Raw genomic sequence first — 21006 nt, forward strand, 5'->3', positions numbered from 1 at the left:
TCTCTCCCTGAGGGGGGTTTCTCTCTCTCCCTGGGGGGGGTTTCTCTATCTCCCTGAGGGGGGTTTCTCTCTTTCCCTGAGAGGGTTTCTCTCTCTCCCTGAGGGGGGTTTCTCTCTCCCTGAGGGTGGTTTCTCTCTCTCCCTGAGGGGGGTTTCTCTCTCTCCCTGAGGGGGGTTTCTCTCTCTCCCTGGGGGGGTTTCTCTCTCTCCCTGAGGGGGGTTTCTCTCTCTCCCTGAGGGGGGTTTTTCTCTCTCCCTGAGGGGGTTTCTCTCTCTCTCCCTGGGGGGGTTTCTCTCTCTCCCTGAGAGGGTTTCTCTCTCTCCCTGAGAAGGTTTCTCTCTCTCCCTGAGGTGGGTTTCTCTCTCTCCCTGAGGGGGGTTTCTCTCTCTCCCTGAGAGGGTTTCTCTCTCTCCCTGAGGGGGGTTTCTCTCTCCCTGAGGGTGGTTTCTCTCTCTCCCTGAGGGGGGTTTCTCTCTCTCCCTGAGGGGGGTTTCTCTCTCTCCCTGAGGGGGGTTTCTCTCTCTCCCTGAGGGGGGTTTCTCTCTCTCCCTGAGGGGGTTTCTCTCTCTCTCCCTGGGGGGGTTTCTCTCTCTCCCTGAGAGGGTTTCTCTCTCTCCCTGAGAAGGTTTCTCTCTCTCCCTGAGGTGGGTTTCTCTCTCTCCCTGAGGGGGGTTTCTCTCTCTCCCTGGGGGGGTTTCTCTCTCCCCCTGAGAGGGTTTCTCTCTCTCCCTGAGGGGGGTTTCTCTCTCTCCCTGAGGGGGTTTCTCTCGCTCCCTGGGGGGGTTCTCTCTCTCCCTGAGGGGGGTTCTCTCTCTCCCTGGTGGGGTTTCTCTCTCTCCCTGAGGGGGGTGTCTCTCTCTCCCTGAGGGGGTTTCTCTCTCTCCCTGAGGGGGGTTTCTCTCTCTCCCTGAGGGGGGTTTCTCTCTCTCCCTGAGGGGGGTTTCTCTCTCTCCATGGGAGGGTTCTCTCTCTCCTTGAGGCCAACAGGTCAGGGGTCTCAGCAGCATCACTCGTACACGGACAAAGCAGGAACACCCACACTTCCTTTCTCTGTTGTTTCACTACCGTACGACAACGAGCACTTCTCATCTACAGTACACACACATCTGCACCCAGCTGATTCCCCAGCAGCAACACACTCACTTACACTCAGATACACATAAACACACAAACTAAAGGACAGACACAAATACACAAAGATTTAAAAAAAACACACAAACACACTTGTGATTATGTAAGCTAGCACACCTAAAGATACAAACACACACACATCACCTTTGTTGAATTACCTGCATGAGCAGTGGAGGTCCACAGGCACATCCCAGCTAGCAGCACTGTGAGCATGGCAGCACCCCCCATCTCTGTATGAGAGACAAGACAACAATTAGAGCTGCAGTGATTATGCTTTGTTTAAGGCTTTTAGAGAATCAAAGAAAGAGTCTTGGAACACACAGTTCTCTCTCACATGCAGTTTCATAAGCTCCTACGCAGCTTCACAATGAACGTCAACTTCTAGGTTTCCTCTCATTTCCCCTCTCTCTCGCTCTCTCAATATCTATCTCTCTATTCTCTCCTCTCTCACTCTCTCTCTCAGTCCTCCCACTCTCTCTGTCTGAGTGTGACAGCCAGGCCTGGCTGCGGTGGCTGAGCTGAGTGGGCATGTCTGCCAAAAAGAACACCAAATGGAACCCGATGCAGCCAGATCCATGCAGCTCTAGCCCAGCAAACAGTCAACTTTCCTACAACCTTCCAATGGAGTCCCCAATTTGGTTTCCAGCTAACGTTATGACAACATGGGCCCCAGCTGGTGGTCGGAGTCATATAGCACCAGTCTGTCAGCAGAGGAAGTTGTGAGGTCAAAAACAATAACAGAGCGAGTGCCAGGCCCAGGGTCCAGTCAGTCTGACCGCTCTGTAATTACAGTAGGTGATGGGAGAGGGGGCTTTGTGTGTGTCCAGCCCCTGTGTCTGTGTGTGTGAGTGTGTGTGTGTGTGTGTGTGTGTGTGTGTGTGTAACTGCCCCGGCCCAGACTCAGGCCAGTCAGTTGCAATGCTTGCTGCCATTGAGAGGCCAAAACCCTGGCTGGCAGAGGGAGACTCAGGTTGGCTCATTGTGTGTGTGTGTGTGTGTGTGTGTGTGTGTGTGTGTGTGTGTGTGTGTGTGTGTGTGTGTGTGTGTGTGTGTGTGTGTGTGTGTGTGTGTGTGTGCTGTGTGTGTGTGTGTGTGTGTGTGTAACTGCCCCGGCCCAGACTCAGGCCAGTCAGTTGCAATGCTTGCTGCCATTGAGAGGCCACACCCTGGCTGGCAGAGGGAGACTCAGGTTGGCTCATTGTGTGTGTGTGTGTGTGTGTGTGTGTGTGTGTGTGTGTGTGTGTGTGTGTGTGTGTGTGTGTGTGTGTGTGTGTGTGTGTGTGTGTGTGTGTGTGTGTAACTGCCCCGGCCCAGACTCAGGCCAGTCAGTTGCAATGCTTGCTGCCATTGAGAGGCCACACCCTGGCTGGCAGAGGGAGACTCAGGTTGGCTCATTGTGTGTGTGTGTATGTGGGGGGGTGCTCATTGTTCAGGTCTGCACTTCTGTGGGTCACGCAAGCTACACAGGCTAGAGGCTGGAGAATGGGTTTATTTGGCCTGTCACGTCTGGAGGAAACGTGGCACCATCCCTACGGTGAAGCATGGTGGTGGCAGCATCATGCTGTGGGGATGTTTTTCAGCGGAAGGGACTGGAAGACTAGTCAGAATTGAGGCAAAGATGACTTGTAGAGTCTTACCCTAGAAGACTCCAGGCTGTAATCGCTGCCCAAGGTGCTTCAACAAAGTATTGAGTAAAGGGTCTGAATATTTATGTAAATGTTTGATATTTAATTTTTTTAATTTGTAATCCATTTGCAAAAAATGTCTAAAATCCTGTTTTTGCTTTGTCATTATGGGGTATTGTGTGTATGTAGATTGATGAGGGAAAATTTCAACAATTTTAGAATAAGGCTGTAACATAACAAAATGTGGAAAAAGTCAATGGGTCTGAATATTCCGGACTCTGACATTGCTTGTTCTGATATTTCTTAATTTAAATTTGTGGGATTTGTGTGTATTGTTTTGTATTGCTAGGTATTACTAGAAACACAAGCATTTCGCTGTACCTGCGATACCATCTGCAAATATGTGTACGCGACCAATAAATAATTAGGTTTGATCTGTGGGGCTCCAGCTCAACTCAAACACCTTCATATGATAAAAATCCAGTAATGTCAATTCTAGAATACCAAGGAGTTCCGGTTTGGCATTGAGGTACAAGGCCACAAAGGGTTCTTAGTTCCACAGCCCTACCACAATACGTCTCCAAGCCAATCCGTGGTGCATTATTACACACTGACTAGCAGAGAGTTTGTTAGCATTTCCTGTATGATGCATCCCTTGAGAAAAGCCCAGCAGCTGAAACTTCAGGGCTACCGTATATTTAACTGATTAGTAACTGTTAAGTTTTTGGGATATGCATGCACCCCATTCTTCACTGTATCATGCAGCAGCCGACATGTCAGCTGTGTTTTAATCTGAGGGCCCTTAGGAAGACAAACATTGTGTAAACACAGCTCCATCCATTGAATTGGCCTATTCTCTATGGAGGAGCACTAACCCTACTGTCTCTGATTTCTTCTCTAGTTCAGATCTCCCTCCTCCACCGCAGACAGGCAGAGGCAGGCCAGTCACACACGCAAGTCTGTTTTACTATCCTAAAATAGCCTTTTTCCTTGTGGGGACCGGCAAAATGTCCCCACTTGTCTGAATTGTCCTTATTTTACTATCCTTGTGAGGACTCTGGTCCCCACACTGGTCCCCACAAGGAAAACACAGCCCTTGTCATTTTTTCACTCTCATCTGAAAAGCATCTCAGTCCTATCTCTCAATCCATTTGGATTACATAGATGTTGTGGTGGTGGGGGAAGGAAAGTTCCATCTGGCTTCAAATAAAATAAAATGTTAATTGTCACATGTTTCTTAAACAACAAGTGTAGACTAACAGTGAAATGCTTACTTACGGGGCCCTTCCCAACAATGCAGAATACAATACATTTTTAAAACAATAATAATGCGGGAAAAAATTTAAGCACAAGAAATAACAGTACCAAGTCAATGATAGCTTGACTATATACATGGGTTACCAGTACCAAGTCAATGATAGCTTGGCTATATACATGGGTTACCAGTACCAAGTCAATTATAGCTTGACTATATACATGGGTTACCAGTACCAAGTCAATGATAGCTTGGCTATATACATGGGTTACCAGTACCAAGTCAATTATAGCTTGACTATATACATGGGTTACCAGTACCAAGTCAATGATAGCTTGGCTATATACATGGGTTACCAGTACCAAGTCAATGATAGCTTGACTATATACATGGGTTACCAGTACCAAGTCAATGATAGCTTGACTATATACATGGGTTACCAGTACCAAGTCAATGATAGCTTGGCTATATACATGGGTTACCAGTACCAAGTCAATGATAGCTTGGCTATATACATGGGTTACCAGTACCAAGTCAATGATAGCTTGGCTATATACATGGGTTACCAGTACCAAGTCAATGATAGCTTGACTATATACATGGGTTACCAGTACCAAGTCAATGATAGCTTGACTATATACATGGGTTACCAGTACCAAGTCAATGATAGCTTGGCTATATACATGGGTTACCAGTACCAAGTCAATGATAGCTTGGCTATATACATGGGTTACCAGTACCAAGTCAATGATAGCTTGGCTATATACATGGGTTACCAGTACCAAGTCAATGATAGCTTGACTATATACATGGGTTACCAGTACCAAGTCAATGATAGCTTGACTATATACATGGGTTACCAGTACCAAGTCAATGATAGCTTGACTATATACATGGGTTACCAGTACCAAGTCAATGATAGCTTGGCTATATACATGGGTTACCAGTACCAAGTCAATGATAGCTTGACTATATACATGGGTTACCAGTACCAAGTCAATGATAGCTTGGCTATATACATGGGTTACCAGTACCAAGTCAATGATAGCTTGACTATATACATGGGTTACCAGTACCAAGTCAATGATAGCTTGACTATATACATGGGTTACCAGTACCAAGTCAATGATAGCTTGGCTATATACATGGGTTACCAGTACCAAGTCAATGATAGCTTGACTATATACATGGGTTACCAGTACCAAGTCAATGATAGCTTGGCTATATACATGGGTTACCAGTACCAAGTCAATGATAGCTTGACTATATACATGGGTTACCAGTACCAAGTCAATGATAGCTTGGCTATATACATGGGTTACCAGTACCAAGTCAATGATAGCTTGGCTATATACATGGGTTACCAGTACCAAGTCAATGATAGCTTGGCTATATACATGTGTTACCAGTACCAAGTCAATGATAGCTTGACTATATACATGGGTTACCAGTACCAAGTCAATGATAGCTTGGCTATATACATGGGTTACCAGTACCAAGTCAATGATAGCTTGGCTATATACATGGGTTACCAGTACCAAGTCAATGATAGCTTGACTATATACATGGGTTACCAGTACCAAGTCAATGATAGCTTGACTATATACATGGGTTACCAGTACCAAGTCAATGATAGCTTGACTATATACATGGGTTACCAGTACCAAGTCAATGATAGCTTGGCTATATACATGGGTTACCAGTACCAAGTCAATGATAGCTTGACTATATACATGGGTTACCAGTACCAAGTCAATGATAGCTTGACTATATACATGGGTTACCAGTACCAAGTCAATGATAGCTTGGCTATATACATGGGTTACCAGTACCAAGTCAATGATAGCTTGGCTATATACATGGGTTACCAGTACCAAGTCAATGATAGCTTGACTATATACATGGGTTACCAGTACCAAGTCAATGATAGCTTGACTATATACATGGGTTACCAGTACCAAGTCAATGATAGCTTGGCTATATACATGGGTTACCAGTACCAAGTCAATGATAGCTTGGCTATATACATGGGTTACCAGTACCAAGTCAATGATAGCTTGACTATATACATGGGTTACCAGTACCAAGTCAATGATAGCTTGACTATATACATGGGTTACCAGTACCAAGTCAATGATAGCTTGACTATATACATGGGTTACCAGTACCAAGTCAATGATAGCTTGACTATATACATGGGTTACCAGTACCAAGTCAATGATAGCTTGGCTATATACATGGGTTACCAGTACCAAGTCAATGATAGCTTGACTATATACATGGGTTACCAGTACCAAGTCAATGATAGCTTGACTATATACATGGGTTACCAGTACCAAGTCAATGATAGCTTGACTATATACATGGGTTACCAGTACCAAGTCAATGATAGCTTGACTATATACATGGAGTACCAGTACCAAGTCAATGATAGCTTGGCTATATACATGGGTTACCAGTACCAAGTCAATGATAGCTTGACTATATACATGGGTTACCAGTACCAAGTCAATGATAGCTTGGCTATATACATGGGTTACCAGTACCAAGTCAATGATAGCTTGACTATATACATGGGTTACCAGTACCAAGTCAATGATAGCTTGACTATATACATGGGTTACCAGTACCAAGTCAATGATAGCTTGGCTATATACATGGGTTACCAGTACCAAGTCAATGATAGCTTGGCTATATACATGGGTTACCAGTACCAAGTCAATGATAGCTTGACTATATACATGGGTTACCAGTACCAAGTCAATGATAGCTTGACTATATACATGGGTTACCAGTACCAAGTCAATGATAGCTTGGCTATATACATGGGTTACCAGTACCAAGTCAATGATAGCTTGACTATATACATGGGTTACCAGTACCAAGTCAATGATAGCTTGACTATATACATGGGTTACCAGTACCAAGTCAATGATAGCTTGACTATATACATGGGTTACCAGTACCAAGTCAATGATAGCTTGGCTATATACATGGGTTACCAGTACCAAGTCAATGATAGCTTGACTATATACATGGGTTACCAGTACCAAGTCAATGATAGCTTGACTATATACATGGGTTACCAGTACCAAGTCAATGATAGCTTGGCTATATACATGGGTTACCAGTACCAAGTCAATGATAGCTTGGCTATATACATGGGTTACCAGTACCAAGTCAATGATAGCTTGACTATATACATGGGTTACCAGTACCAAGTCAATGATAGCTTGACTATATACATGGGTTACCAGTACCAAGTCAATGATAGCTTGGCTATATACATGGGTTACCAGTACCAAGTCAATGATAGCTTGGCTATATACATGGGTTACCAGTACCAAGTCAATGATAGCTTGACTATATACATGGGTTACCAGTACCAAGTCAATGATAGCTTGACTATATACATGGGTTACCAGTACCAAGTCAATGATAGCTTGACTATATACATGGGTTACCAGTACCAAGTCAATGATAGCTTGACTATATACATGGGTTACCAGTACCAAGTCAATGATAGCTTGGCTATATACATGGGTTACCAGTACCAAGTCAATGATAGCTTGACTATATACATGGGTTACCAGTACCAAGTCAATGATAGCTTGACTATATACATGGGTTACCAGTACCAAGTCAATGATAGCTTGGCTATATACATGGGTTACCAGTACCAAGTCAATGATAGCTTGACTATATACATGGGTTACCAGTACCAAGTCAATGATAGCTTGACTATATACATGGGTTACCAGTACCAAGTCAATGATAGCTTGGCTATATACATGGGTTACCAGTACCAAGTCAATGATAGCTTGGCTATATACATGGGTTACCAGTACCAAGTCAATGATAGCTTGACTATATACATGGGTTACCAGTACCAAGTCAATGATAGCTTGACTATATACATGGGTTACCAGTACCAAGTCAATGATAGCTTGGCTATATACATGGGTTACCAGTACCAAGTCAATGATAGCTTGACTATATACATGGGTTACCAGTACCAAGTCAATGATAGCTTGGCTATATACATGGGTTACCAGTACCAAGTCAATGATAGCTTGACTATATACATGGGTTACCAGTACCAAGTCAATGATAGCTTGACTATATACATGGGTTACCAGTACCAAGTCAATGATAGCTTGGCTATATACATGGGTTACCAGTACCAAGTCAATGATAGCTTGGCTATATACATGGGTTACCAGTACCAAGTCAATGATAGCTTGACTATATACATGGGTTACCAGTACCAAGTCAATGATAGCTTGACTATATACATGGGTTACCAGTACCAAGTCAATGATAGCTTGGCTATATACATGGGTTACCAGTACCAAGTCAATGATAGCTTGACTATATACATGGGTTACCAGTACCAAGTCAATGATAGCTTGACTATATACATGGGTTACCAGTACCAAGTCAATGATAGCTTGACTATATACATGGGTTACCAGTACCAAGTCAATGATAGCTTGGCTATATACATGGGTTACCAGTACCAAGTCAATGATAGCTTGGCTATATACATGGGTTACCAGTACCAAGTCAATGATAGCTTGACTATATACATGGGTTACCAGTACCAAGTCATAGATGTTGTGGTGGTGGGGGAAGGAACGTTCCCTCTGGATTACACAGTGTAGATGTTGTGGTGGGGGAAGGAAAGTTCCATCTGGATTACACAGTGTAGATGTTGTGGTGGTGGGGGAAGGAAAGTTCCATCTGGATTACACAGTGTAGATGTGGTGGTGGTGGGGGAAGGAAAGTTCCCTCTGGATTACACAGTGTAGATGTTGTGGTGGTGGGGGAAGGAAAGTTCCCTCTGGATTACACAGTGTAGATGTGGTGGTGGTGGGGGAAGGAAAGTTCCCTCTGGATTACACAGTGTAGATGTGGTGGTGGTGGGGGAAGGAAAGTTCCCTCTGGATTACACAGTGTAGATGTGGTGGTGGTGGGGGAAGGAAAGTTCCCTCTGGATTACATAGTGTAGATGTTGTGGTGGTGGGGGGAGGAAAGTTCCCTCTGGATTACACAGTGTAGATGTTGTGGTGGTGGGAAGGAAAGTTCCATCTGAATTACACAGTGTAGATGTTGTGGTGGTGGGGGAAGGAAAGTTCCATCTGGATTACACAGTGTAGATGTTGTGGTGGTGGGGGAAGGAAAGTTCCCTCTGGATTACACAGAGTAGATGTTGTGGTGGTGGGGGAAGGAACGTTCCCTCTGGATTACACAGTGTAGATGTTGTGGTGGTGGGGGAAGGAAAGTTCCCTCTGGATTACATAGTGTAGATGTTGTGGTGGTGGGGGAAGGAAAGTTCCCTCTGGATTACACAGTGTAGATGTTGTGGTGGTGGGGGAAGGAACGTTCCCTCTGGATTACACAGTGTAGATGTTGTGGTGGGGGAAGGAAAGTTCCATCTGGATTACACAGTGTAGATGTTGTGGTGGTGGGGGAAGGAAAGTTCCATCTGGATTACACAGTGTAGATGTTGTGGTGGTGGGGGAAGGAAAGTTCCCTCTGGATTACACAGTGTAGATGTTGTGGTGGTGGGGGAAGGAAAGTTCCATCTGGATTACACAGTGTAGATGTTGTGGTGGTGGGAAGGAAAGTTCCATCTGGATTACACAGTGTAGATGTTGTGGTGGTGGGAAGGAAAGTTCCATCTGGATTACACAGTGTAGATGTTGTGGTGGTGGGGGGAGGAAAGTTCCCTCTGGATTACACAGTGTAGATGTTGTGGTGGTGGGAAGGAAAGTTCCATCTGGATTACACAGTGTAGATGTTGTGGTGGTGGGGGAAGGAAAGTTCCCTCTGGATTACACAGTGTAGATGTTGTGGTGGTGGGGGAAGGAAAGTTCCCTCTGGATTACATAGTGTAGATGTTGTGGTGGTGGGGGAAGGAAAGTTCCCTCTGGATTACACAGTGTAGATGTTGTGGTGGTGGGGGAAGGAAAGTTCCCTCTGGATTACACAGTGTAGATGTTGTGGTGGTGGGGGAAGGAAAGTTCCCTCTGGATTACATAGTGTAGATGTTGTGGTAGTGGGGGAAGGAAAGTTCCCTCTGGATTACACAGTGTAGATGTTGTGGTGGTGGGGGAAGGAAAGTTCCCTCTGGATTACATAGTGTAGATGTTGTGGTGGTGGGGGGAGGAAAGTTCCCTCTGGATTACATAGTGTAGATGTTGTGGTGGTTGGGGAAGGAAAGTTCCCTCTGGATTACACAGTGTAGATGTTGTGGTGGTGGGGGAAGGAAAGTTCCCTCTGGATTACACAGTGTAGATGTTGTGGTGGTGGAAGGAAATGAACCAGTGGAGGCAACAGCAGCATTCTCCTCCATTGGGCCACTTTAGGACTAAACAACTGGACCGATGTATTTAACTTTGTAAGACAATTTACTGTATAGGATCAGATGACAGAATAATCTTTGTCATTCAGCTAATATTATTTCCCCACAGATATCCATGATTGTATGTTCAGTACCTGTTGATTAGTAAAGTCTTTACAGCTTTAATCCTGTGATTGTTGTGACTCAGAGCTTGTTATGATGAGAGAGAGACTGGGAGTCTGGTCTGGTATGTCTAATTGTATCTGCAGTAGATAGACATGGCAAAGCAAGGCTTAGTGGTCTGTCTGTAAGGTTCAATTACTGGGTGCATCCCAAATGGCACCTTATTACGTATTTAGTGCACTACTTTTGACCAGGACCCATAGGACTCCAGTCAAAAGTAGTGCACTGTGTAGGGGATAGGGTGCCATTTGGGACTAGCCATTGTGTATGTTCTCTCTAACATGTGAGGTAGAATCAGCTCTCCTCTATACTCCCATGCTTAAACCAACATGATAAATGGAAACAGAATACTTCAAGGGATTTGCAAACAGAGCCTGGCTCCCTGTCACAGTTAAAACCACATCTGGCTCCCTGTCACAGTTAACTGTACCAGGGAGGCAGGTGTGGTTAACTTTACCAGGGAGGCAGGTGTGGTTAACTTTACCAGGGAGCCAGGTGTGGTTAACTGTACCAGGGAGGCAGGTGTGGTTAACCACATCTGGCTCCCTGGTACAGTTAACCACATCTGGCTCCCTGGTACAGATCTACTACAGATGGCCTCCACCATGGCTCATCATAATATCCCACACAACACCTTAAAAGATTACTGATGATGGGAAAGATTAAGTGTTGAGTAGGAGTGATGATCAAGGAACAGTTTAGATCTTAATGAATAAGATTACATGGACGGGGGACCTGATCCTAGATCAGCACTCCTACTCTGAGACGCCTTATGAATGAGGCCCTTGATCTAGGATCATGTCCCCCGTTCATATTCATTATTATCTAAAAGGCAAACCTGGTCTTAGATCGGCAGGACTGTTACTCTGACACTGCCTTATCAATATGGGCTCTGGGTTTTGCTTTCAATAGACTCAATAACGGCCCATGTTTTGCAATGTTCTATTCTGTAACCTGAACCGTGCTTTATCTTGGTATGAATAGTTAACATGTAGAAGTCATGTTTATCTTACTGTCACGATCGTCTTGAGGACAATGAGTGGACCAAGGTGCAGCGTGTGAAAAATACATCTTCTTTTATTGGAAGACGAAAACGAACGAAAACAAAACAACAAACAGACGAACGTGAAGCTATAAAAGACTAAGTGCTAACATGCAACATTGACATAGACAATTACCCACAAAAGCCTACTGCCTATGGCTGCCTTAAATATGGCTCCCAATCAGAGACAATGAATGACAGCTGTCTCTGATTGAGAACCATTCAGGCAACCATAGACATACCTAGACACCTACACTCAAACACAAACCCATCTACTCTACCTAAACCCCCTATACCATACAACCACCCAAGACGAGACAAAAACACACAAACATCCCCCCTGTCACACCCTGACCTAACCAAACTATTACAGAAAACAAAGATAACAAAGGCCAGGGCGTGACAGTACACCCCCCCCCAAAGGTGCAGACTCAAGCCGCAAAACCTGACACAGAAGGGGAGGGTCCGGGGTGGGCCTTATTATGGCGGCGGCTCGGGTGCGGGACGTGGCCCCCACTCCAACATTGTAAATATCCGCTTTGGTGGCTCTGGTAGATCCTGGCTGACTGGCGGCTCTGGTAGATCCTGGCTGACTGGCGGCTCTGGCAGATCCTGGCTGACTGGCGGCTCTGGCAGATCCTGGCTGACTGGCGGCTCTGGCAGAACCTGGCTGGCTGGCGGCTCTGGCAGATCCTGGCTGGCTGGCGGCTCTGGCAGATCCTGGCTGGCTGGCGGCTCTGGCAGATCCTGGCTGGCTGACGGCTCTGGCTGGTCATGGCTGGCTGACGGCTCTGGCTGGTCATGGCTGGCTGACGGCTCTGGCTGGTCATGGCTGGCTGACGGCTCTGGCTGGTCATGGCTGGCTGACGGCTCTGGCTGGTCATGGCTGGCTGACGGCTCTGGCTGGTCATGGCTGGATGACGGCTCTGGCTGGTCATGACTGGCTGGCGGCTCTGGCAGCTCCTGACTGGCTGGCGGCTCTGGCAGCTCCTGACTGGTGGGCGGCTCTGGCAGCTCCTGACTGGCGGGCGGCTCTGGCAGCTCCTGACTGGCGGGCGGCTCTGGCAGCTCCTGACTGGCGGGCGGCTCTGGCAGCTCCTAACTGGCTGGCGGCTCTGGCAGCTCCTGACTGACGGACGGCTCTAGCGGCTCCTGACTGACGGACGGCTCTAATGGCTCGGGACAGACGGGCGGCTCTGAAGGCTCGTGGCAGACGGACGGCTCAGATGGCGCTGGGCAGACGGATGGCTCAGATGCTGCTGGGCAGACGGATGGCTCAGATGGCGCTGGGCAGACGGATGGCTCAGATGGCGCTGGGCAGACGGATGGCTCAGATGGCGCTGGGCAGACGGATGGCTCAGATGGCGCTGGGCAGACGGATGGCTCAGATGGCGCTGGGCAGACGGATGGCTCAGATGGCGCTGGGCAGACGAGCAGTGCAGGCAGCTCAGACGGCGCTGGGCAGACGAGCAGTGCAGGCGGCGTTGGGCAGGCAGGCAGTACAGACGGTGCTGGGCAGACGAGCAGTGCAGGCGGCGTTGGGCAGAAGGCCGACTCTGACCTGCTGAGGCGCACAGTAGGCCTGGTGCGTGGTACCGGAACTGGTGGTACCGGACTGGAGACACGCACCTCAAGGCTAGTGCGGGGAGCAGGAACAGGGCACACTGGTTTCTCAAAGCGCACTATAGGCCTGGTGCGTGGTGCCGGAACTGGTGGTACCGGACTGAGGGCACGCACCTCAGGGCGAGTGCGGGGAGAAGGAACAGTGCGTACAGGGCTCTGGAGACGCACATTAGGCCTAGTGCGTGGTGCCGGAACTGGTGGTACCGGGCTGGGGACACGCATCTCAGGGCTAGTGCGGGGAGCAGCAACAGGACGCACAGGACTCTGGAGACGCACAGGAGGCTTGGTGCGTGGTGTAGGCACTGGTGGTAATGGGCTGGAGACACGCACCACAGGGCTAGTGCGTGGAGGAGGAACAGGGCTCTGGAGACGCACAGGAGGCTTGGTGCGTGGTGCCGGCACTGGTGGAACTGGGCTGGGGCGGGAACGTGGCGCCGGATATACCGGACCATGCAGGCGTACTGGCTCCCTTGAGCACTGAGCCTGCCCAACCTTACCTGGTTGTATGCTCCCTGTCGCCCGACCAGTGCGGGGAGGTGGAATAACCCGCACTGGGCTGTGTATGCGAACCGGGGACACCATGCGTAAGGCTGGTGCCATGTATGCCGGCCCGAGGAGACGCACTGGTGGCCAGATGCGTTGGGCCGGCTTCATGACATCCGGCTCAATACTCAATCTAGCCCTGCCAGTGCGGGGAGGTGGAATAACCCGCACCGGGCTATGCACACGTACAGGAGACACCGTGCGCTCTACCGCATAACACGGTGTCTGCCCGTACTCTCGCTCTCCACGGTAAGCTCGGGGAGTTGGCGCAGGTCTCCTACCTGACTTCGCCACACTCCCTTGTAGCCCCCCCCAATAAATTTTTGGGCTTGACTCACAGGTTTCCAGCCTCGCTTCCGTGCTGCCTCCTCATACCACCGCCTCTCGGCTTTAGCTGCCTCCAGCTCTTCACGAGGGCGGCGATATTCTCCTGGCTGTGCCCATGGACCTTTTCCGTCCAATATTTCCTCCCATGTCCATGAATCCTGCGATCGCTGTTGCTTACTCCCGGCTCTGGCAGCTCCTGACTGGCGGGCGGCTCTGGCAGCTCCTGACTGACGGACGGCTCTAGCGGCTCCTGACTGACGGATGGCTCTAATGGCTCGGGACAGACGGGCGGCTCTGAAGGCTCGTGGCAGACGGATGGCTCAGATGGCGCTGGGCAGACGGATGGCTCAGATGGCGCTGGGCAGACGGATGGCTCAGATGGCGCTGGGCAGACGGATGGCTCAGATGGCGCTGGGCAGACGAGCAGTGCAGGCAGCTCAGACGGCGCTGGGCAGACGAGCAGTGCAGGCGGCGTTGGGCAGGCAGGCAGTACAGACGGTGCTGGGCAGACGAGCAGTGCAGGCGGCGTTGGGCAGAAGGCCGACTCTGACCTGCTGAGGCGCACAGTAGGCCTGGTGCGTGGTACCGGAACTGGTGGTACCGGACTGGAGACACGCACCTCAAGGCTAGTGCGGGGAGCAGGAACAGGGCACACTGGTTTCTCAAAGCACACTATAGGCCTGGTGCGTGGTGCCGGAACTGGTGGTACCGGACTGAGGGCACGCACCTCAGGGCGAGTGCGGGGAGAAGGAACAGTGCGTACAGGGCTCTGGAGACGCACATTAGGCCTAGTGCGTGGTGCCGGAACTGGTGGTACCGGGCTGGGGACACGCATCTCAGGGCTAGTGCGGGGAGCAGCAACAGGACGCACAGGACTCTGGAGACGCACAGGAGGCTTGGTGCGTGGTGTAGGCACTGGTGGTAATGGGCTGGAGACACGCACCACAGGGCTAGTGCGTGGAGGAGGAACAGGGCTCTGGAGACGCACAGGAGGCTTGGTGCGTGGTGCCGGAACTGGTGGTACCGGGCTGAAGACACGCACCATAGGGCTAGTGCGTGGAGGAGGAACAGGGCTCTGGAGACGCACAGGAGGCTTGGTGCGTGGTGCCGGCACTGGTGGAACTGGGCTGGGGCGGGAACATGGCGCCGGATATACCGGACCATGCAGGCGTACTGGCTCCCTTGAGCACTGAGCCTGCCCAACCTTACCTGGTTGTATGCTCCCCGTCGCCCGACCAGTGCGGGGAGGTGGAATAACCCGCACCGGGCTATGTACACGTACATGTGTATGCGAACCGGGGACACCATGCGTAAGGCTGGTGCCATGTATGCCGGCCCGAGGAGACGCACTGGTGGCCAGATGCGTTGGGCCGGCTTCATGACATCCGGCTCAATACTCAATCTAGCCCTGCCAGTGCGGGGAGGTGGAATAACCCGCACCGGGCTATGCACACGTACAGGAGACACCGTGCGCTCTACCGCATAACACGGTGTCTGCCCGTACTCTCGCTCTCCACGGTAAGCTCGGGGAGTTGGCGCAGGTCTCCTACCTGACTTCGCCACACTCCCTTGTAGCCCCCCCCAAGAAATTTTTGGGCTTGACTCACAGGTTTCCAGCCTCGCTTCCGTGCTGCCTCCTCATACCACCGCCTCTCGGCTTTAGCTGCCTCCAGCTCTTCACGAGGGCGGCGATATTCTCCTGGCTGTGCCCATGGACCTTTTCCGTCCAATATTTCCTCCCATGTCCATGAATCCTGCGATCGCTGTTGCTTTCTCCCACGCCGCTTGGTCCTTGGTTGGTGGGTGATTCTGTAACGGCTGTCGAAGTCGTTCTCCTCCTCAGACGAGGAGGAGCATGGATCGGACCAACACGCAGCGAGGTATGTAGACATAATGAATTTAATTATAATAACGAATACGAAAATACAAGACAAACTACAAAACAACAAACGACGACAACAGACCTGAACATGCGAACTAACATAAAACGAAGAACGCACGAACAGACTAAACAAAACGAAACAGTACCGTGTAGTGCACAAACACAGACACAGCAACAATCACCCACCAACAAACAGTGAGAACAGCCTACCTTAATATGGTTCTCAATCAGAGGAAACGTCAAACACCTGCCTCTAATTGAGAACCATATCAGGCAACACATTTAACCCAACATAGAAACACATAACATAGAATGCCCACCCCAACTCACGCCCTGACCAACTAAACACATAAAAACAACAGAAAACAGGTCAGGAACGTGACACTTACACATTTCTTCTCTGCTTCTTTGTCCTCCATTCCTTTAATTCGAAAGAGAAGTTCTCAAATAAATATTTAGTTCTCAAAAGATATTTCCAGATGTTTTTGAAATACTGAGAAACTGGTAAATGTCCAACTATATTATTAAAGTATGATAACATGGTTATATCAGGACTTTTTTCTTAATTTAAAAGCCCGTTTGTACACTAACTTAGCCCATAAATGAAAAGGATACTGCTCAATGTCACTACTGGAGACATTCTAGAGTGGAAACATTTGAAGGTGTTCTATCCAATAAGCGCCGCTGTGGTTCAGAGTTGTCCGTTGTGGTCCAGGTGTGACATATGTCAGTTAGGCATTATAAACCGGGTGGTTTGAGCCCTGAATGCTGTTTGGCTGAAAGCCGTGGTATATTAGACCTTATACCACGGGTATCACACAAAATTACTTGTTTACTGTTGTAATTACGTTGGTAACCAGTTTATAATAGCAATAAGGCACCTTGGGGGTTTGTGGTATATGTCCAATATAGCACGACTAAGGGCTGTATCCAGGCACTCCTGCGTTGCGTCGTACATAAGAACAGCCTTTAACCGTGGTATATTGTCCATATACCACACATCGTCGGGCATTATTGCTTAATTAGAGGTAGGCTACGTGATTTACCAACATCCACCTGTTCATTCTCACAATATTAGGAAATCAGAGCCTACAACAGATAATTGTAATAACTAAATGCTCCCAGTTATTAGAAAAGCAATCCACACCGAGACAAAAATATAAACGAATAGGCAACAGCTGTCACAAATGTCAGATTGAATGTGACTTTTACCTGGTTTTTCCTTCTATGCGCAGCTCTCTTTCCTCTTGCTTTTCACGAGGAAGCCAACTGGTGTACCATGGAAATGCACCACGTTTGTCCCATATTAAAAACGAAATATATATTTTAAAGTATTAAAAGACACCCAAAAGTCATGTATAGATACGTCTTCAATCGTGTGTCAACCTTTGAGTTCAGTGAACGCTTTTAGTTTCAAATGTTCAAACCTAAAATCTCCCCACATCCTTTCCCCTTTCGATGCTGATCAGCCACTACACCGACTGTTCTTCTCAACCTTTTCGGTCTCTTAAAACTATGTCACACATCCAATAAAAACGATTCTAAACTGAAACTCCAAAATATCTGACAAAAAATTTGCGATCCTTATGTCCGAGATATAGTCCGTCCAAGTTGAACATATTTGTCTCGTCTGAAGCGCAACACAATGACCCTGTATCTCGGGCTAAAATCTTCCACTGATAAACCGAAAACACGAAACTCGAGCATAGGCTACTAGACGTCAGTCTTCTGCTTTTACAGAATTTAACGAACACAATAAAAATAACTTCTCAAACAGCTAATATCTTCATCTCGATAAATTATCCTACGTAGAATGCCTAGGAACCTAACTTTGCTCTGTTCCTGATTCATGCGTAATATCAAGCCTACAGAGATTTTAAATACACAATTTTGTCCCACCCCTCATTGTCCTGGAAGGGATCTGGCTGGAATGTGCTCTCAGAGCAGTTTTCCTGTTTCTGGCAAGCATCTACTTTTTTCTTCTGGTTTTCGCACTTGTAGCCTGGCGTCTCTGAATACTGCAATTACAGAGTTACAGATGTGGCTTTGGGTCTGCACTATATAGGGAATAGGGTGCCATTTGGGACACAATCTGTACATTTGCTCCCTACCCCTACTGCTACCCCCATGGATGATGATGCCAGTGGTATTACAGCTGGTATCCGGCCTCCTTCCTCTGTTGTGTTACAGCAACAAATACTATTTTTGAACACACATTGTATGGAATATGTTACTATATTAGGCTCATATCCTCCTCAAAAGGACAGTCGGAGCTCTAGTGAAATAGTTCACTATTTTAACCAGGTCACCCTAGCTAACAAAAAAGCCTGAGTGATATCTCTCTTCATTGGTGTAATATAAATTCCCTTCCTTGTTCGCATGGATGGTCCTTAATCTATCCGTTAGGCCTATGTACAGCTGCTACACAGCTGGGAGGCCTCACACCAACAGTCTATGGGAAGATAGAGCAATATGCTCTTCTTCTTTTCATCAGCAGCATGTATTTCTCCTTCCACACATTACAATTGTGAGAGGTTGAGATCCAGGTTGTTCTCAGCATTCTTTCAGAGCCAGGCAACACCACAGAAATCAGAAGGACATCTCATTCTATTTCTTTGGGCTGCCCAGTTTGTCTCTTTTCTTTCCAGGCTATGCTGAAAGTCTTTGTTATTTGTGCAATAATTGCACAGAGAGAGGATGAGAAGGAAACCTGTTTATATGATGAACTTCAATAGAATAGAGAAAGTCAGAGTAATCTGTTTTCCTTTGACAGCCAACAGCCATTTCTTTCCAAAGAAGTTGAGTACTTTTCTAATTTTAAACTAAAGACCACATCCTGAATGAAAACACCTGTCATAAATAAATATGCTTCTGTACAACCATTTTTCTGAGTTATAAAAAAACACGAGTCATCATGGAAATGCATAAACAGTCTGTGATACATAGTATGTACATCCTGTCTGAGGACTCCCAGTCTCTTGTGCATCACACATGGCACCCTATTCCCTATTGAACAGGGCCCATAGGGCTCTGGTCAGAAGTAGTGCACTACATAGGGAATAGGGTGCCATTTGGGAGGTATCCTCAGTCTTTAGTCACAGGTGTTTGTTTGTCTGTTTGTTTGTCTGTTTGTTTTTCCTAATTGGTCTTGTTTGTTTATTCTATATACTGATATTTATGGTCTGGAGATAGTTCTTCGCATCTAATAAAAATAGCTTTATTCATAATTTATTCAATCAAACCTTTCTATTTTTTCTCCTTCTTATGACACAGCTCGGAAGTAACTGGACTTTTACGTCCACTGGTCCCAAGTCAGACGTAAAACACTGAATCCTAAAATCTTTCCTCATCCTTTACTCTTTCCATGGGGATCAAGCTCAGTGGGCTATTTATGCTTTGGTGCTCCTCTTAACTTTTTGTTAAAAAAAGACTGTTCTGCTCCAATAAAAAAAACTCTAAACTGAATATCCAAGAAACTTTGATGGGAACCCTCCTAAATATGTCAGAGATACGTTCCAAGTTGACCAGATTTGTCTCGTCTCAAGAGCGGCGCAGTGACGCTTTATCTCGGGCAAAAATCTTTCACTGAAAACCGAAAACACTAAGCTCGGGTCTGGAACACTAGGCGTCAGTCTTCCACTCTGAAATAACTTCCCAAACAACCCCATCGCCCCCTCTCAATAAAGTACGTAGCCTGCCTATGAACCTAACTTGCTCCTGATTCAAGTGTAAGATAAACCCTACAGAGATTATCCCACCCATCGTTGTTTTGAACAGAGTCTGGCTGGAACGTACTCTCATAGTGGTTTTCCTGTTTCTGGCAGACCTCTGGTTCTCCCCATGTAGCCTGGCTTCTCTGAATACTGCAATTAAAGGGTTACAGATGTGGCTTTGGTGTCTCTCAGTGTGGGAGTTGAAGATAGACTGTTGGAAATGCTATAACTACAGCACATAATAAAGCATCAAGCAGACAACATTTTTGCTCTTGAACTTAAATTATAACTTAATTATTAGGCCTGTGTGTGTGTGTGTGTGTGTGTGTGTGTGTGTGTGTGTGTGTGTGTGTGTGTGTGTGTGTGTGTGTGTGTGTGTGCGTGCGTGCGTGCGTGCGTGCGTGCGTGCGTGCGTGCGTGCGTGCGTGCGTGCGTGCGTGCGTGCGTGTGTGTGTGTGTGTGTGTGTGGGGTAATGCTCACTGTCTTTTTACCGTTAACAAAGTAATACTGACCTGAGGTTGCTGTCCCAGTGGGACGTTAGAAGAGCAGCTGTCCAACAGCATGGCGCTTCCTGAGGACGCTGACTGGACCCCAAGACAGACAGAGGTCCATCCCAAATGACACCATATTTGCTATGTAGTGCACTATACTTTTGTGAATAGGGTACTTCTTGCCCATTGAGCAAGTAGTGGAATATATAGGAAATAGGGTGCCATTCAGGACGCAGCTCTGACTGAGACAGCCAGTCCCACATCGATCCCTACTCTTACCCACTGGACGTAAGCCTTCAGTGGTTGCAGATCTGACTCATGGGCGATGATACACTCACTGTCCATGGTATTGCAATTGGTATCCGGTCACCATCCCCTTTAGTGTTACAGAAACAAATATGAAAACTATTTTTGAACACACACTGTTTAGGCCTATACTATAATTAAGCAATAAGGCCTGGGGGGGGGGGGGTATGGCCAATATACCGCGTCTAAGGGCTATTCTTATGCACGACGCAATGCGGAGTGCTAGGACACAGCCCTTAGCCGTGGTATATTGGGCATATACCACAAACCCTAGAGGTGCCTTATTGCTAATATAAACTGGTTACCAACGTAATAAGAGCAGTAAAAATACGTGTTTTGTCATACCCATGGTATACGGTCTGATATACCACGACTGTCAGACAATCAGCATTCAGGGCTCGAACCTAGAGCTATGGGAAATATTGCACCATTTTGGCCAGCTTTGGTCATTATGAAATATCCTAGAAAAGGAAGTCTGCAAGGCCTACAGTCTAAATCTAATAAATGTAGCTATCTAGATCCAGTGGAACACTTTAT

General features: G+C 47.4%; 1 protein-coding gene across 1 annotated transcript in view; it reads right to left on the minus strand.

Annotated features, from left to right (window-relative positions):
- Positions 1–17844, minus strand: part of LOC120059582 (serine/threonine-protein kinase receptor R3-like) — a 57761-nt gene extending 39917 nt beyond the window's left edge. Inside the window, exons 1-2 of the mRNA XM_039008713.1 lie at positions 17171–17844; positions 1291–1362 (exon numbers count right to left, since the gene is read on the minus strand). Coding sequence (XP_038864641.1) covers positions 1291–1360 — 70 coding nt within the window. The 5' untranslated portion in view covers positions 1361–1362; positions 17171–17844. The remainder of the gene's footprint in view (positions 1–1290; positions 1363–17170) is intronic.
- Positions 17845–21006: the final 3162 nt, after the last annotated feature.

The sequence above is a fragment of the Salvelinus namaycush genome, chromosome 14 (genome assembly GCF_016432855.1).
Source record: "Salvelinus namaycush isolate Seneca chromosome 14, SaNama_1.0, whole genome shotgun sequence".
In the NCBI taxonomy this organism is placed as follows: domain Eukaryota; kingdom Metazoa; phylum Chordata; class Actinopteri; order Salmoniformes; family Salmonidae; genus Salvelinus; species Salvelinus namaycush.